This window comes from Gossypium arboreum, chromosome 8, assembly GCF_025698485.1.
Source record: "Gossypium arboreum isolate Shixiya-1 chromosome 8, ASM2569848v2, whole genome shotgun sequence".
Taxonomy (NCBI): Eukaryota; Viridiplantae; Streptophyta; class Magnoliopsida; order Malvales; family Malvaceae; genus Gossypium; species Gossypium arboreum.
Window position 1 is genome coordinate 1,277,144 of NC_069077.1, and position 13,907 is coordinate 1,291,050.

The 13,907-nt window shown below is 29.5% G+C and overlaps 3 protein-coding genes across 3 annotated transcripts; all 3 read left to right on the forward strand.

Annotated features, from left to right (window-relative positions):
- The first annotated feature begins 477 nt into the window (after window positions 1–477).
- LOC128296572 (histone H3.2) lies at window positions 478–1,147 on the forward strand. Its single transcript, XM_053031968.1, has one exon. The coding sequence runs from the start codon at window positions 594–596 to the stop codon at window positions 1,002–1,004; it is 411 nt and encodes a 136-aa protein (XP_052887928.1). The 5' UTR covers window positions 478–593; the 3' UTR covers window positions 1,005–1,147.
- Window positions 1,148–2,817: 1,670 nt separating this feature from the next.
- LOC108468370 (histone H3.2) lies at window positions 2,818–3,483 on the forward strand. The gene has a single exon (XM_017769259.2). It carries the CDS (start codon window positions 2,934–2,936, stop codon window positions 3,342–3,344), a length of 411 nt encoding a protein of 136 aa, XP_017624748.2. The 5' UTR covers window positions 2,818–2,933; the 3' UTR covers window positions 3,345–3,483.
- Window positions 3,484–7,498: 4,015 nt separating this feature from the next.
- On the forward strand, window positions 7,499–12,094 carry LOC108469587 (beta-glucuronosyltransferase GlcAT14B-like). Its single transcript, XM_017770499.2, has 4 exons — window positions 7,499–8,291; window positions 9,759–9,834; window positions 10,004–10,119; window positions 11,160–12,094. The coding sequence occupies exons 1-4, from the start codon at window positions 7,718–7,720 to the stop codon at window positions 11,675–11,677; spliced, it is 1,284 nt and encodes a 427-aa protein (XP_017625988.1). The 5' UTR covers window positions 7,499–7,717; the 3' UTR covers window positions 11,678–12,094.
- Window positions 12,095–13,907: the final 1,813 nt, after the last annotated feature.

Sequence of the window (13,907 nt, forward strand, 5' to 3'; positions counted from 1 at the left end):
TCGACAAAGAAAATATTCATAAATATTTTTATTTGATGATATCAATAATTTATGACTTAAAATTATCATTTTTAATCTAAAGATTAAATTATTTTTGTTGTTATGGTTCTCATTAGTTATTATAAAAAATTATTATGCCACCTAATTGGATTAAAAAAAAAGGTGGCGGATGAATCCCGTTTTCCTATTGGCTAGTTGGATATCCCACGGATTGTAATCCATGATTTAGTCAATGGACGGCCTAGATCCTCTCTTACACTCCTCGAACAATAAAAAATTGAAAGGAGCCAAAACTTTAACAAAAAAGCCGCTTAATAGAACGAATCTTATTGGCACTTTCCATCGCACATGGATAAACACAGGAACCGTCGATAACTTACATAATCTACGGTTCAGATTTTCCCATTTAAAAATCTTTATTTACGAAGCACAAAATTCAAAATTTTCACATTTCCCTCTGCTCCGGACTTCCACCTTTTATATATGTAACCCAAAATCATTCAACTCCCACATCAGAATTTTCTCTGCGAAATTTTCTTGATTTCCTCGCAAGCCAAACAGATTTCTACTCTTATCTCCGAATTATCTCATCTATGGCTCGTACCAAGCAAACAGCTAGGAAATCAACCGGAGGAAAAGCTCCGAGGAAGCAGCTAGCAACAAAGGCCGCGCGTAAGTCCGCTCCGGCGACCGGTGGAGTGAAGAAGCCTCACCGTTTCAGGCCAGGAACTGTTGCTTTGAGAGAGATCCGTAAGTATCAGAAGAGCACTGAGCTGTTGATCAGGAAGCTTCCTTTCCAGAGGTTGGTGAGGGAAATCGCGCAAGATTTCAAGACCGATCTGAGGTTCCAAAGCAGCGCCGTCGCTGCTCTTCAAGAAGCGGCGGAGGCTTATCTCGTCGGACTGTTTGAAGACACTAATTTGTGTGCAATACATGCCAAGAGAGTTACAATCATGCCTAAGGATATCCAACTTGCTAGGAGGATTAGAGGTGAGAGAGCTTAGGTTGCTTGTATTTACTCGATCGATTATAAAATTCAGAAAGATCTAGATCTTGGATTTAGTTTCTGGAATTTGCTTTCTCGGCAAAATCTTTATGTAAACGGACGTGTATTTCAATGGAGGTTTAATATTTTCGTTTGTTCAAAGTTATCTATACCTTCCAAATTTTATTGCTAGTAAATTGAACATTTCCAGTTGTGATTAAGAATTTTCGCTAACATCGTTTAATAAATTCTAAAATTTGCAAATGAAGCGATTCTGAAGTTCGAATGCGTTATTGTTCATATTCAGGAAACAAATTTGTTTTAAACAATCATATTATTGAAAATTCAAATGCATTTATTGGAATTATTACAGATAAATTTGTTTTAGTCTATTATATTGATTGGCAGTAAAATTCATATGGATAAATACTGAAGGGAAGGATTTTTTTCCCCCTTAAAATAATGGCGGTGGTTGGAGTGATTTTGGCGGCAGCCGTTGAGGCTTTGTTGTTTGTTAGGTATTTGAATTTTGTTAGGGTTTTACATGAATCCGGTCTGATTTGTGATCAGGATTATAATGCTTAAATTACATGTGTCATTCATTAATAACATCACATCTTACAAATAATAGATGTATTATAAATAATCATTAAAACTTTAAATTCAATACTCTAAACTGAATATCTTAAATTTGAAAATTATTAATATTTATTTATATTAATTATGTTTAAATGAAATTATTAGTATATATTTATAAATCTTTATTTTTGTTTAATTCAATAATAATATATTATTTTATTATTTATTAATAATATATTAAATTTATGTAACGACTGTGCATCAAATGTCATTCCAAACACTAAATACTCATTAATTAATTTCTTTGACTAATGGTTTTCATTGCTGGCCATTTATGTTTTGATGTGGACATTAATAATCATTGAGCTAATCATTTTGATTTTGTCTCGGTGGTCTATGTTAGCTATAGTTGTTTACGTGGGATTGCCAAATTAGTAAAGTTTAAAAGTATAATTATAAAAGATATTAAAAATTAAATTTAAATTTTTAAATAATCTTATTATATTTTAATTATATGCTTTTTTTTATATAATATTTAAAATTATTAATAATTACTCTCAAACTCATTAATAAGAGGATGATATATTTCAAAGACACTCAATTTACGTTTCTGTATCGACAATATTATTTATGTAATTTGAGTTAAGATTTAATCGACATTTAAATTTATAATTAACTTAAATAAATCAATGTCAAAGTTTATTTGAATATTGATATCTATATGTCCAAATTTGTCTGAGTAGTATTTAAAAATTTTAAAATAAAATGTAAAATACTATTAAATAATTATATTAAAATGATAATTTATAAAAAGTAATAATAAAATTTTAGTTTTATTATTATTTTATTATTAAGATTACATCTATAATGGTTACATGTGCTTTTTTAGAATCAATATTTTCCTCCAATGAATTAAAATTGTTGTGTGAAATAAATTCAGATAGATTTAAAGACAATTATGTAAAAGGTGAGGACTGAAAATCCCATATTCCCATTGCCTAGCTGGACATCCCACGGATCGTGATCTATGATTCAGTAAATCGACAGCTTAGATCCTCTCTTACAATGCCGCTTAGAATGAACGAATCATATTGGTCATTTTCAATCGCACACGGATCACGACATTTGCAAAACTCATCAGCCGTCGATAACTCAACTACTCTACGGTTTCGATTCATCCGTTTAAAATTCTTCAATTGCAAAGCACAAAATTCAAAATTTTCACTTTTCCCGCTGCTTCAGAATTTCCCTTATATGTATATATAATCTAAAACCATCCAAATCCCACCATCAGAAATTTCTCTACGAAAATTATTTTAATTTCTCATAAGCTAAACAGATTTTGTCAAATCTCGAAATCATCACATCAATGGCCCGTACAAAGCAAACAGCTAGGAAGTCGACCGGTGGAAAAGCTCCAAGGAAGCAGCTAGCCACGAAGGCCGCTCGTAAGTCTGCTCCGGCGACCGGCGGAGTGAAGAAGCCTCACCGTTTCAGGCCAGGAACCGTGGCTTTGAGAGAGATCCGTAAGTACCAGAAGAGCACCGAATTGTTGATCAGGAAGCTTCCTTTCCAGAGGCTGGTGAGGGAAATCGCTCAAGATTTCAAGACTGATTTAAGGTTCCAAAGCAGCGCCGTCGCTGCTCTTCAAGAAGCGGCGGAGGCTTATCTCGTCGGATTGTTTGAAGACACTAACCTTTGTGCAATTCATGCTAAGAGGGTTACTATCATGCCCAAGGATATCCAGCTTGCTAGGAGGATCAGAGGTGAAAGAGCTTAGATCGTTTGTATTTACTTGATTGATTGTGAAATTAGGTTAGATCTAGTGTTTGGTATCCGTTTTTGGAATTTGCTTTCTCGGCAAAAGTCCTTATGTAAACGGTCGTCTTTCTATGGAGTTCTCATATTTTCGTTTAAAATTTGGCTCTACTTTTGATTTCGAGTTTCACATTCTCTATCATCAACCGATGAATGATTTTGAAATGATTAAGTAACTCTGAAAATAATTTTGTGGAGTTATCGTCAAGAATTTATTATTTGAGATGGTGATTGAGACGGTGTTGGATGGGTGGTCGTTGAGACTGCCGATGAGGCTCCGGTGATTGTTGTTGTTGGGTTTTGGTTCCGGTTAAAAATAATAGTTAATAACATTTATAATTATATATAATTGATTTAAAATAATATTTTGAATCCATATTTTCGCTTAATCAATTAAGTATGGGCTCCGGAGTCACAAAAGTATTCGTATTATATATTTAAAAATGTGCTAAAATATTACAAAATTTGTTCTTTTTATACCATTATTAGAATTAAATATAAATTTTTAATTTTATATTTTTATATTAAAACAATATTAATATTAATCCAATTATAATTTATTTCACACGATTTTAACTTTTAATTATTAAAATAATTATTATATTATATTAGGTTCTACCAACTTTTATTTAGTATATAATTATTCAGTATTTTTAACAAAAATTCGTACGAATAAATTTAGTTGTTTTGATAATTCAACATGAATTTTATTTATAAATTCTTTGAAAGTAAATTAATTTCTAAGTCTAAAAATACATATTTGATTTATAAATTGTAATTTCAAATCGCCCTTTAAATTTATTATAATAATAATAACAATAAAAGACTCTTAAGTTAACCTGTGGGCACTTTGGTTTGATATTTAATCAGACATAGATTTAGTTATGGAACAAAATATTTGTTTAAATCAATATTTTATTTTTTCACCTGGACTTTGTCAAATAAAAATCTTTTTATTTAAAGTTAACGTTAAAATTATTTAAATATATGTAAAAATAAATTAAATTTCTCAAAAATCCGGAAGCTCACTCGAAATGAGATAACGTTGAAAGTAGAAAAATTAAATTTTAAAAACAAAAATACAACTAAATTTTAAAAACACATAATGTGATTTTATATTATATTTATCATATTTATATTTTATAAAATAAATATTTATCATATTTATGTTATATTCTAAGTAGTGATGGTTAAACCTAAAGTGTGAATTAATTTTAAATTGAGATATTAAAATTACTATTTTACTTTCATATTCTTAATTTTAATATAATATAAATTATATAACAATCTCTAAAATATTTAAGTGAAATATTTATAAATTACTTTTAATTTATTTACAGAATGTACATTAAATTTATTTTTTCGTAATCAGTTATTTTAAAAAGTATATATAGTGAATGAATTAATTATTGTTGTGACAATAAATATTAATTAAGATATAAAATTTATTAAAAATAATATTTTTAATTTTTAATATCTATTAGAAAAATAAAATAAAATTCATTTTTCCTTAAACCTAAATCATCATTGTACTTCGGATTTTTTTATTTCTTAAATTTTATCAGATTAAAATTAATAATAAAATTTTTGTATTTATAAATTCATTAAGGATAAATGTCAGATCATAATGGGTATTTATTCCTCACAACAATCAGCCCATTGAAATGACCATTCACCTTACAATTTTGCTTAATGCCCTCCCACTTTTTTTTTATTTTTTTTTATTTTTACGAATTTTACTTTTTTAATAATTAAAAAGCAAAGCATTCAAGTATCATGCCACCGGCAAACTTCACTTTCATGAGGTTCATTATTACTCAGCCAATTCCCACTTTCCTCTCACAACGTCTTCCATCCACGCGCTCTTTGCCCTTATTTACAATCTTCAATAATTAATAATTAAAAAAAGTATATTTAGTTTAATTTTAAAATATTATTATATTCATTAAATTAATTGAAAATTAGAAAAATGAAGAAAATTTTTAAATAAGGAAACATAATAATTATTTTACTGAATATTAAAATATTTTTAAAAAATAAACTAAAAATAAAATATGAATTAAATAAAAAGATCATGTAACTTTCATGTACTCAAAACATTGATCATGTCTCCCCTAGAGGTTGGCTCTTGTTAAATTGGGTGGCAATCAGTTGAGAAATTGGGATAATAACATTTAGTCCCTAAATTTTGTAATTTTTTATTTGGTTACTAAATATCGATTATGTTAAGGTATAATGATGTAACACTTTAAAATGTATTTTTTATTTTTTAAATTTTATATATGCTTCTTTTAAATTTTTATGTGATGACATGACATAATCTTTGAATTTCACATAATTATTCTTAAATGGAATTCAAGTTCGTGGACTAAATTATAAAATATTTTCAAAATTTGAGATCAATGTGTACAAATAAAAATAAAAACTACGTTGAAAAATGTTATTAAATTTACGGACTAAATATCCTAAAATTTAAATTTAATTTAAAATGAAAATCAAATTATTTCAACTCACCCAATTTAAATAGTTTATCCAAAAAGGATAAGCTGAATTTTTAAAATAATTAAATTTGAGTTTAGTTAGATAATAATTAAATTAATATTTTATATCGTAAAATAATTAGTTTTAAATGGATCAATTTGTTCTATTATTTAACGTATATAGATTAATTTACACATTTTTAGTAGACGGACGAAATGCAATTGACTTTTAGTACAAAGATCTCTATAGTATTTTTACTAGTTGTAATCAGTTGAGTATAATTAATAAAAAATTGGGGTAAATTAATATTTAGTCCTTAATTTAGTATTTTTATATTAAAATCTAAATTTTTTGTCAAAATTAGTTCTAAAACTTGATAGATTTTCTCATTTAGGTCCCTAAACATAGATTTTGTTAAAGTGCCACATCATCACAACTAAACATAATTCAAGTTCATGGATCAAATTGAAAAATTATTAAGTTCTTAAATTAAGAACCAAATTAAAAAATTACCAAATTTAAGTACTAATTCGACTCAAAATTTGTTGTGATAGAGTTTTTTTAAATTAACTTTTAATTTAAGATAAAAATCAAATTTTTGAATTTTATCCTAAGAAAAGGCTGAATCTTTAGTGTTTTTTTTCAATTTAAAATTTGAATTAATATTTTTAAAAATAATTAAGCTCATGAGTTTTCCTATAAAATTTTAAGATAATTAAATTTGAGCTTAAATAAATAAATAATTAAATTAAAATTTTTATTTCGCAAAATAATGGAATGATTTTTTGACCTTAGATTAAAAAACAACCAATAAGAAAAAAAATTTCCCTCCATCAAGGGCGCGTGCATTTCACCCATCAAACAAAATTGACAAACAACATGCAATTGCTTTTCTCCTCCCCCATGACTTTTTCCATGCCACTTGTGTTTTCGTTTCATTCATAATAATGAAAAAGGTTTAATTTGTCTTCACTCCCTTTATTCTTTATATTTTGAAATCTAATCCCTTTATTTGTCTAGTTTAAATTTGAATATGTAGCATTCTAATATTCAAAAAGATTCGAATTAAAAAATTTAAATCCAATTGATAGTGTAGAAAGAAATCAAGAACTCGGAAATTGATTCGAACTGTAATTCCGATTTAGCTTTATCAAAATCGGTTTGATTCATGGTAAAATTTACTCGATTTAGTTTCGTTTTCGATTTAAATGTTAAAAAATTGTAATTATTTAAGCTTGAATCAATTTTTTAAAAGTTATTTTATAATTAAATTTTATATCACAAAATTAATATTTTTATAAGTGAAAAATAACTTAAAATACTATATAAAATTGGAATATACTGCTTTTACTTTAATTTCTAGAAATTTAATTCTTCAACTTTTCAGATTTAAAATTTAAATTTAATTATTAATATTGTTAAAATTTTATTATTAAATTAAAAAATATAATTACAATGGACCTGGATTTAATAGAAAATTTTTACAATATTAATAAATTATACTTATAATTTTTAGATTCAAAAAATAAAATAATAAATTCTTAAAATAAAAATAAAAGACTAAATTTTAAATAGTGTAAATTTAATATTAAAAAAATATAGGGATTAGGAGTAAAATTAAACCTAATAAAAAATGAGAAGACTTTCATATTCATTTTCACTTCCATTTCTGTTTCTCTCTCTCTCTTTCCACTGAAAAGCTTGAAAGAGAGATTCACACACTCCACCACTCAAAAAAAAAAAAAAAAAAACCATAAACAATAACCAAAAAGGATTCATCATTGAAACCCCAAAAATCCTTCTTGATTTCAATACCCCCCCCCACCCCATTGTTTTTCTTTCTCAAAGGAATCAATGGATTCCACCTCTGCAACTAAGCTCCAGCTTCACAAGAAGAAAACATGGTTCCTTCTCTTAACATTTTCTCTTCTCCTCTCAACTCTCCTCATCACCATCTCCATTACTTCAACTTCTTCAACAACCCCTTCTCTTTTAAACTACGCCCACAATCGCAAACCCAAACCCCCACTCCCTCAGTTCGTGGAATCTAAGCTCCATGTTGCTTCGATTTCACCGAACCCGGTTCCTAAACTGGCTTACCTCATCTCCGGCTCAGCCGGTGATGGGGTTAGCTTGTTGAGGACTTTGAAGGCTTTGTACCATCCAAGGAACCAGTATGCCGTACATTTGGATTTGGAAGCTTCGGCTGAGGAGAGGTTGGAAGTGGCTGAGTTGGTTAAAAACGAACCGGTTTTTAAACGAGTTGGGAATGTTAGGATGGTTACTAGAGCTAATCTAGTGACTTATAGAGGGCCAACTATGGTTACTAATACTCTTCATGCTGCCGCTATTTTGTTTAAGGAAGGTGGTGATTGGGATTGGTTTATTAACTTGAGTGCTTCGGATTATCCTTTGGTTACACAAGATGGTAATTGTTAATAAGTTTTTAAAGATTTTTTTGAGCAATTTATCGATTTTGGGTTGGTTTTATTTGTGAGTTTGAGCTTGAGCAATAGTGGGAATTGTTTTTAATTGTTACTAATTTTAGAAATTTAAATTCTGGGGGTAATTTGATTTTAATGTTTGATTGCTTTAATGCTGTTAATTTTGACTAAACTTCAATCTATATATGTATATGTGTTTTGTTGACTGTATTAGCTTTGTTAGGAATTAGATTTTGACTTCTCCAATTAGATATAACCATTTGTAGGGGACTACCTCTTTAGAATTTAACTATAATTAATTATTATGTTACTCGAACTCGGGTGAGTACAGGTTTTTCTTTAAAGTTTTTCTATATATTTGGAGGATCGAGCATGGGTATTAATGGTTTATGATCCTTTGGTATATATATGTGCCTTTAATTTGTATGTTTATGAAGAGACTTGTCTTTTTAGGGTCTAATTATAATTAATTAATATGTTACTTTGGACTCAGGTATGTACCAAATACGGGTACGTGTCTAATACGAATATGCTCTATTTTTCGAAAGTTTTTCTATCTATTTGAAGGATCATATATCGAACATCGGTTTTGGGCACAATACTTGATGGAAAATGAAGAACAGATAATTGTTTATGATCCTTTGGTATATATATGTGCCTTTAATTTGTATGTTTATGAAGAGACTTGTCTTTTTAGGGTCTAATTATAATTAATTAATATGTTACTTTGGATTCAGGTATGTACCAAATACTGGTGCGTGTCTATCTGAATATGCTCTATTTTTGAAAGTTTTTCTATCTATTTGAATGATCATATATCGAACATGGGTTTTGGGCACAATACTTGATGGAAAATGAAGAACAGATAATTGTTAATGATCCTTTGGTATATATATGTGCCTTTAATTTGTCTGTTTATGAAGAGACTGTCCTTTTAGGGTCTAATTATATAATTAATTAGCATGTTACTCGGACTCATGTAAGTACCGGCTACGGGTACATGTCCAAAGCGAGTATGCTTTATTTTTCGAAAGTTTTTTTTATCTATTTGGAAGATCGTGTATCTGTATGTGTGTGTGTGCCTTTAATTTGTATGTTTATGAAGAGACTGTCTTTTTAGGGTCTAATTATATAATTAATTGACATGTTACTTGGACTCATATAAGGACCGGCTACGGGTACATGTCCAAAGTGAGTATGCTTTATTTTTCAAAGGTTTTTCTATCTATTTGAAGGATCGTATCTATATCTATCTATATATATGTGCCTTTAATTTGTATGTTTATGAAGAGACCGTCCTTTTAGGGTCTAATTATAACTAATTAATATATTACTCCGACTTGGGTAAGTACTGGATATGGGTACGTGTCCAATACTAGTATGCTTTATTTTTTGAAAGTTTTTTCTATCTATTTGGAAGATCATTTTGTATGTTTTCTTTTTTGTGACAGATCTGCTCCATACATTGTCAACTATCCCAAGAGACCTTAATTTTATCGAGCATACCAGTGACATTGGATGGAAAGAGTTAGTGGTTCACCCCTTAATGTTCATATTAGCATCTAAAATTTCAAAATTTTGTTCTAATCTTTGTTGATTTTTCGAGATATTCGATTTATAGGTAGCTGTAAATAGCAAGTGCTCATTGCTTGTGTGCCAATCCGCTTAAGGAATGTCTTTTTGCTCGATTTTCCAGGTATCAAAGAGCGAAGCCTGTTATAATCGATCCAGGGCTTTATAGCCGGCAAAAATCAGATGTATTTTGGGTTACGGAGAAACGGAGTGTACCGACTGCATATAGGCTGTTTACAGGTGAGAAAAATTTCCATTTCTGTGCTACTTTATGCAGTGTCAAAATGCTGATGCAACCTGATTGTGGTTTAATGCTATTAGCCACTCATTCGCCTTGGTTTTATGCATTGCTATGATGCATCAAATACACAATGTTGTTTTAGTCCTAGAATTAGATAGGATTATTGCCCAGATCATATAGGATGTTTTGGTTCCTACTGCATATGTTCAGAATAGGTGATTTCATGAAATCCTGGAATCGAACATTTTGTTTTTGCTGGTATCTCCCAGCTTTTTAGATGATAGTTGCTTTCTACAGGTTGTGTTTAGAATAGGTAATTTCGTGAAATCCAGGAATCGAATGATTCATTTTTGTCAGAATCTCCCAGCTTTTTAGCTAAGATGATAGTTGCTTCCCATTGAATATGTTTAGAATAGATGATTTCATGAAATCCCGGAGTCAAACATTTCAACCAAGATGATAGTTGCTTCCCACTGCATACGTCTAGAATAGGTGATTTCATGAAACCCCGGAGTTGATCTCATCTCATTTTTGTTGGAATATCCCGGCTTTTCAGCTAAAGTGAAGTTGCTTGCCATGCATATGTTTAGAATAGGTGATTTCTAGTAAGAAAAGAATCCTCTACCTATCCACAGCCCCGGACACCGTTTCTTACCAGTTGATAAGTTTTGTCGAGTTGAAACTTGGAAGCTGATCTTAAGATAAACTTATACATGCATCTGATTCTTGATTCTGCTCGTATTCATTAGGTTCTGCTTGGATGATGCTCTCTCGTATTGGGTTGATAAGTTTTGTCAAGTTGAAACTTGGAAGCCGATCTTAAGATACACTTTATATATATATGCATCTGATTCTCAATTCTGCTTGGATGATGCTCTCTCATCCTTACCTGGGACGCACTCTTTCTTTTTCTCCTTTCATCCCACCATAACACCGGTCCAGATTGGTTGATAAGTTTCGTCGAGTTGAAACTTGGAAGCCGATCTTAATATACACTTATATATGCATCTGATTCTCGATTCTGCTCGTATTTCATCAGGTTCTGCTTGGATGATGCTCTCTCGACCATTCATTGAGTATTGTTTATGGGGCTGGGACAACCTCCCGAGGATAGTCCTCATGTACTACGCAAACTTCCTTTCTTCCCCCGAAGGCTACTTCCATACCGTTATCTGCAACGCCAAGGAGTTCCGGAACACCACCGTTAACCACGACCTCCATTTCATATCATGGGACAACCCACCGAAACAACATCCGCATTTCCTTACTGTAAACGATTACCAACGGATGGTTGACAGCAACACACCCTTCGCCAGGAAATTCAGCAAGAACGAAGCGGTCCTTGACAAGATCGATTCGGAGCTTTTAGGCCGCAATGCCAACGGATTCATCCCCGGTGGATGGTTCAACAACGAAGGAAATCCTAACGTAACGCTACCACATCACGTCCGAACAAATACTACAGAGCTCAAGCCAGGTCCCGGTGCTGAGAGGCTCAAACGTCTCATAAACAGTCTGTTATCATCAGATGATTTTATTGCCAAGCAATGCAGTTGAGTTGACACCGGTCTTTCGAGAAGCAACAACATACTAGTAACTGGACACGGCTGAAGGCACTGTCGAATTAATAACCGAAACTGCCGATGATGATCAGTTGACAAAAGGCATAGGATTTGATTAATACAATATTTTTTTGTAGCTCATTTACATAATTATTTATTGGTTTAGATATAGGTACTTTATGATCTATCTATCCTTGATAAAATCATGTTTTTTTTTGCTTACATTGGCAAAAAGAGTAATGATTTTAAGGGGAACCCTAATTGTAGCTTTTTGCAGAAAGATCAAAGCTAAAGAGATCAATGATATTTTTTCTGCAAGAGTATGTTGCTTTGATGGTTACTTCAGACATTAGCTATATATATATAATGCATGTATGGGTAAAAAGTACAATAAAGGTTTTTGTATTAAAAATCAGATTATATTTTATTCTCTTTACTTAAAAAATAAATAAATTAATTCTTGTAAAAATTTCATTGATGTGATTGATAGATACATGGGTTGTTCATGTATAGGGTTAAGCTTAGGCATAATATTAACACACTTTATGTTTGTTCAAGCTTAATATGAGCTTAAAATTTTGTCTAAACTAGTCCATATTTATAAATATTTAACCTAAATTCATTTTAGGCACACCTATATTATTTTTAACTTAATATTTTATATTTTTAATGTTATATTATGGAAGTATTATATACTATTATGATTTAATTTTTGTGTTATAAATTACATAATATATAAAAAAATTATTTAAAATATTACAAACTTAAAAAAAAAAAAAAGTCAGGCTCATATTTTAAATGGTTACAAAAACCTAGTAAATACTTGTACCAAAAGAAGTTGACCTAAATAAGCTAACAAGGCCCAAAAATAGGATATGAGTCCAAAAATTCGTGATTATTGTACCATAAAAATTAAAAGACAATTTATACTATACTATAATATAATATATAAAAATAACACGTATAATATAATCATAAAAGATTATTGAAAATATCCTAAAATTAGGGATGGCAATCGAACAAAGCGAAATTAGATATTACCAAAATTTATTGTAACTCTACAATCAACATGTTTTGCCTCACTATTCGTCTCTCTTCACTGTAGATGTGTAATCTTGAAAATAAGTATCACTTTTATAAATGTTGTATATAAGGGTATTTAAATGATCAGTTCGAACCACCATTAACCAAAATAATCAAGATTTTAAAACCCCTAATTATTAATCGGACCGAATTTTTTAGAAGCCTATTAATTGACCGAAATAATTTCGATTAATTTAAGCAGTTAATCGAATTAACCAAAAATTTTACATGTTTCTTTTCACTTTTTGTTTATTTTTTATTTTATTTTTAAAATAATTTTAGTTTTCATGATGCTTTTTTAAGCACATTATAAGAATGTATATATATAAATCCATTAATTTTTATATTTTGGGTTTATATAATGTATTAGATTTATCTAATATATTGGGCCTATAATATATTATTAATAATTTGAATAATTCAATTAATTATCCAGTTCCAAATCTAATTAATTAATAATTGAAAATTCAAAAAAAACTTAACGAATTAAATTTGGTGGTCAATCGATTACTTGAACTAATTCGGTTTAGTTGGTAAATTCAATTAAAAAAAATGCACATCTCTAATTGAATGCTTTCATTTCATTTCGTCCCATTGCACTCCAATTTAACTTTTCTAGTTCTTTTTAAAAATTTCAGTTTTTTCAAAAGTAACTAAATATTTAAACAAAATTCTATAAAATATATTTAAATATATAACATATGGATTTTTTTATAACAAGGTTAAGGGTTGAGAAGTGTCTACAATAAAATATTAAAAAATATATTTAAAAAGAAATATATGACAATTTTTAAGACTTGTGGAATAAAAAATTTTATAACAATTTTATATTTGTACCATTAGAAAACAAATTGACTTTTGTGTGTTGACTAGAGCTGATCATGGGCCGGGAGGCCCGGCCCGGCCTGAAGGCCCGTCCAAAAATGGGAGGGTTTGGGTAAAAATATAGGCCCGAAAAATGGGCTTGGGCAAAAAAATGAGGCCGGTTTAGAAAACGGGCCGGGCCTCGGGTAAGAGTTTTTTTGGCCCGGGCCCGGCCCAAATTATATATTAATATTAATATTTTTTATTTTTTAAATTATTTTAAATTTTTAATATAACTATTTTTTATTATATTGTTAATTTGTGTATTGTTTTAAGAA

What these genes read in the sequence shown, in the direction of transcription:
- LOC128296572 (XM_053031968.1), top strand. Translation starts at nt 594, where the DNA reads ATGGCTCGTACCAAGCAAACAGCTAGGAAATCAACCGGAGGAAAAGCT.
- LOC108468370 (XM_017769259.2), top strand. Translation starts at nt 2,934, where the DNA reads ATGGCCCGTACAAAGCAAACAGCTAGGAAGTCGACCGGTGGAAAAGCT.
- LOC108469587 (XM_017770499.2), top strand. Translation starts at nt 7,718, where the DNA reads ATGGATTCCACCTCTGCAACTAAGCTCCAGCTTCACAAGAAGAAAACA. An exon ending in AGTGACATTGGATGGAAAGA is followed by an intron (nt 9,835 to 10,003) that starts GTTAGTGGTTCA and finishes TCGATTTTCCAG; the next exon opens with GTATCAAAGAGCGAAGCCTG. An exon ending in TGCATATAGGCTGTTTACAG is followed by an intron (nt 10,120 to 11,159) that starts GTGAGAAAAATT and finishes GTATTTCATCAG; the next exon opens with GTTCTGCTTGGATGATGCTC.